We start from the raw sequence: 2,995 nt of genomic DNA, 5'->3' as shown, positions 1-2,995 counted from the left end.
GCTACTCAGGAGGCTGAGGCAGGAGAATTGCCTGAACCCAGGAGGCGGAGGTTGCGGTGAGCCAGATCGCGCCATTGCACTCCAGCCTGGGTAACAAGAGCAAAACTCCATCTCAAAAAAAAAAAAAAAAAAAAGAAAATTCTAATGGCACAGGCATGACATTTTGAAAAATGTTATCTCCAAAGACTGCTGCCTGATCATTAGGCTTCCTAAAGCAAATATACTAATACTAATACTCTACAAATATTTACTGAATCCTATGTATACCATTTGGTATCCAATAACATGCATGAAAATATTTGCCCATTACCTACGTTCCCTTTGTATATGCACTCCCTATTGTCATGAATTTCTTTCAAAGCATGTATCACACTATCATTGTTTATGTATGTCTCCTTCAGTAGAAGTTTAGTGAGGGCAGACAGGAAATATTTCTCAGAAGCAGAAATAAGCCAAAATCTGAAAGAAGAGCGTGCAAATTAGTTAGACAAAAAATAGGGAAGAAGGAAGTAAGTTGTGGGTACAGGTAACAATATGTATGAAGAGCCAAAGAGCACGGTGGTCTTGACAACAAAAATAAATTCAGTGGGAATGAATGGTAAATGAAGACAGGTGAGAGGATAAATATGGCAAGCTGAGCCAAGAGTAAATCAGGGGCCTGATCACAAAGGACCTATCAAGTTTGCATTTTGCCATAAGGATAAAGGAAAGTGATCAAAGGCTTGACACAATAAGTAATATGATTAAATTAGCATGCAACTTCTCTGCTCAACAACCAGTTAAATAAAGTCAATTTCTTTAGCTTGGCATTGAAGCCTGACTTTAGTCTGCCTTTTTGTCTTGTCTATTGGTCCCTTTCAGACACAAAACAACCAACGCCAACCTGAATTACTTGCTATGTCCTGAACAAACTACACATTCTTCCTCATGTTGTTCCCGCTGCCTAGAACACTATCACTCTTCCATATCTTCAAATTTCTTAATCTCACCTGTCCTTCAAGGTTCAGCTCAAAGGAATAATTGCCCAACTCTGTCCAATACTATTTGCTCGTTCTTCTCAACTTTCATTGTACTTTTTTATATTTTTCTCTTGACATTTACTACATTCAACCTTATACTATACTAGGAGTATCTGTGTACTCCTTATTCCCCTTTCCTAGACAGTAATACTCTGAAGAAAAGAGAAAGTTCATTATTTATGTCAAGTAGGTAATAATTATTTGAATGACTGAATTTATAATCTTATCATATAATTGCTTAGAAACACGTGGCACCTACGCCAGGGAGACTCCTTCTAAATCATGATACTTATAGTATACTGATAAAATCATCTCTGTCCTCCGTGATAGCCTGCAGAAATATAGTTTAGTTTAATTAATATCAAAACAAGTCCTAGGTTTTTTGGCATAAGATATAATTCAGCAAATCTCAGTTGGCAAATTCATCAAAGGAGGGGTGAAACAGAACATCTACTACATACCTACATTATTTCATTTAACCCAAACCTGTAAGACATTATTTTCATCATCTCCATTTTTCAAGCAAGAAAAATGAGGCCAGAGAGACTGATTTGCCCAGCATGATACAATTAATGAATGAGCTGAGCTTTTAACACAGGTTTGCCCGAATTCCTGGTTTATAGTTCCCCCCAGTCTACCATATCACATCACTTACCTAAGTCTAATCTGAATTTATTTAATTCTTTTACAGGAGATTGGTATGGTGGCAGAGTCAGCCCTTGCTCTTTGAATATTATTGGAGTTGAAGCCAGATGATTATAAGAGGGTTTCCTTTGTGGAGTTTTAAATAGGTTTGGTTCATAAATGCTGATTTTATGTTCAGATTCTTCTGCAGGTTCAGAATTATAGGGTGGAGCTTCTGAAGAAAGTTCTTCAAACCAATTAAGGCTTATTGGTCCTATATCTATTAAAAAAAAAAAAAACTCACCTTAGTTTTAACAAATGACAGACAAATTTATGACTCAGAAAAGTTAAAGATCATAAGGAAAAAAATGCCTAAAATCTTGACTATGGATTACCTTTAAGGCACATTAATTAAACAAGATCATTAATCCATTCTCTTACAAGTCTATAGACAAGTTTAACAAGAGTTCACAAAAGTGACAAGATAGCACTTAACTATAATATTAAAAGCTTTTATATACTATATATTATGTAATAGAGTTGCTTTTAAAGTAACGTATTTTTATAATATATAAATTTATTATATATATTATTTTTTGGTTTCTATTTTCATTTAATTAAATTTTATTTTTATTCATGGTTTGGCATAAAAAACTATTCACAGATATAATTCAAATAATTCTGAAGAGTACTCAAGATGTGGCAAATCTATGGGTACGAGGAACATGTGGACTTTTACATAAAATGGGAATCTCTCTTAAAGGGAAATGACAAAATTAGTATTATGAGCTATCCATTCTCTACCATTACAGTTCAAAACTACTTTAATAACAACACTATGGAATCACTTCCCCTTTTCATGATGTTGACATTTGTACCGATAGTGCAAAGATAATGCCAGGTAAAGCTGCTGGCACATTTGCATGAGTTATGGCAGTGGCACCAAACTAGTACTAGTAGTCACTGTATTCCTTACTACTGTGTGTCCTTGTTAAAAAAAAAATGCCAGTTTAACTGAAGAATGTCCTGATGAAGCAGTAAAAATTAATTTTAAAGCTCAATGCTTTAGCATTTCTTTTAATAATCTGACAAAACAGGAAGCATACATAAAGCACTTCTGCATATTCAAATACAATACTGTCTAGAATAGCACTCATGTATTGAGCTGTGATCTGAACAAGCAATTTTTTACAATGAAAAGCCATTTTTACTTGAAATGGCTGACAAAGTAGTTATTTCAACTTAATTTGGTAGACATTGCCGGGCGCGGTGGCTCACGCCTGTAATCCCAGCACTTTGGGAGGCCGAGGCGGGTGGATCACGAGGTCAAGAGATCGAGACCATCCTGGTCA

At 35.2% G+C, this 2,995-nt stretch overlaps 1 protein-coding gene across 1 annotated transcript in view; it reads right to left on the bottom strand.

The window, feature by feature from the left end:
* The window catches only part of BRCA2 (BRCA2 DNA repair associated), a 91,628-nt gene that overhangs the window by 85,735 nt on the left and 2,898 nt on the right, over window positions 1-2,995 (bottom strand). Inside the window, exon 3 of the mRNA XM_037741800.1 lies at window positions 1,675-1,923. Within this exon, the coding sequence (XP_037597728.1) occupies window positions 1,675-1,923 (249 nt within the window). The remainder of the gene's footprint in view (window positions 1-1,674; window positions 1,924-2,995) is intronic.

This window comes from Cebus imitator, unplaced genomic scaffold (genome assembly GCF_001604975.1).
Source record: "Cebus imitator isolate Cc_AM_T3 unplaced genomic scaffold, Cebus_imitator-1.0 Scaffold108, whole genome shotgun sequence".
NCBI classification, from domain to species: Eukaryota; Metazoa; Chordata; class Mammalia; order Primates; family Cebidae; genus Cebus; species Cebus imitator.
Note: the sequence above shows the minus strand (reverse complement) of the source record. Positions and strands in the feature narration are given on the sequence as shown.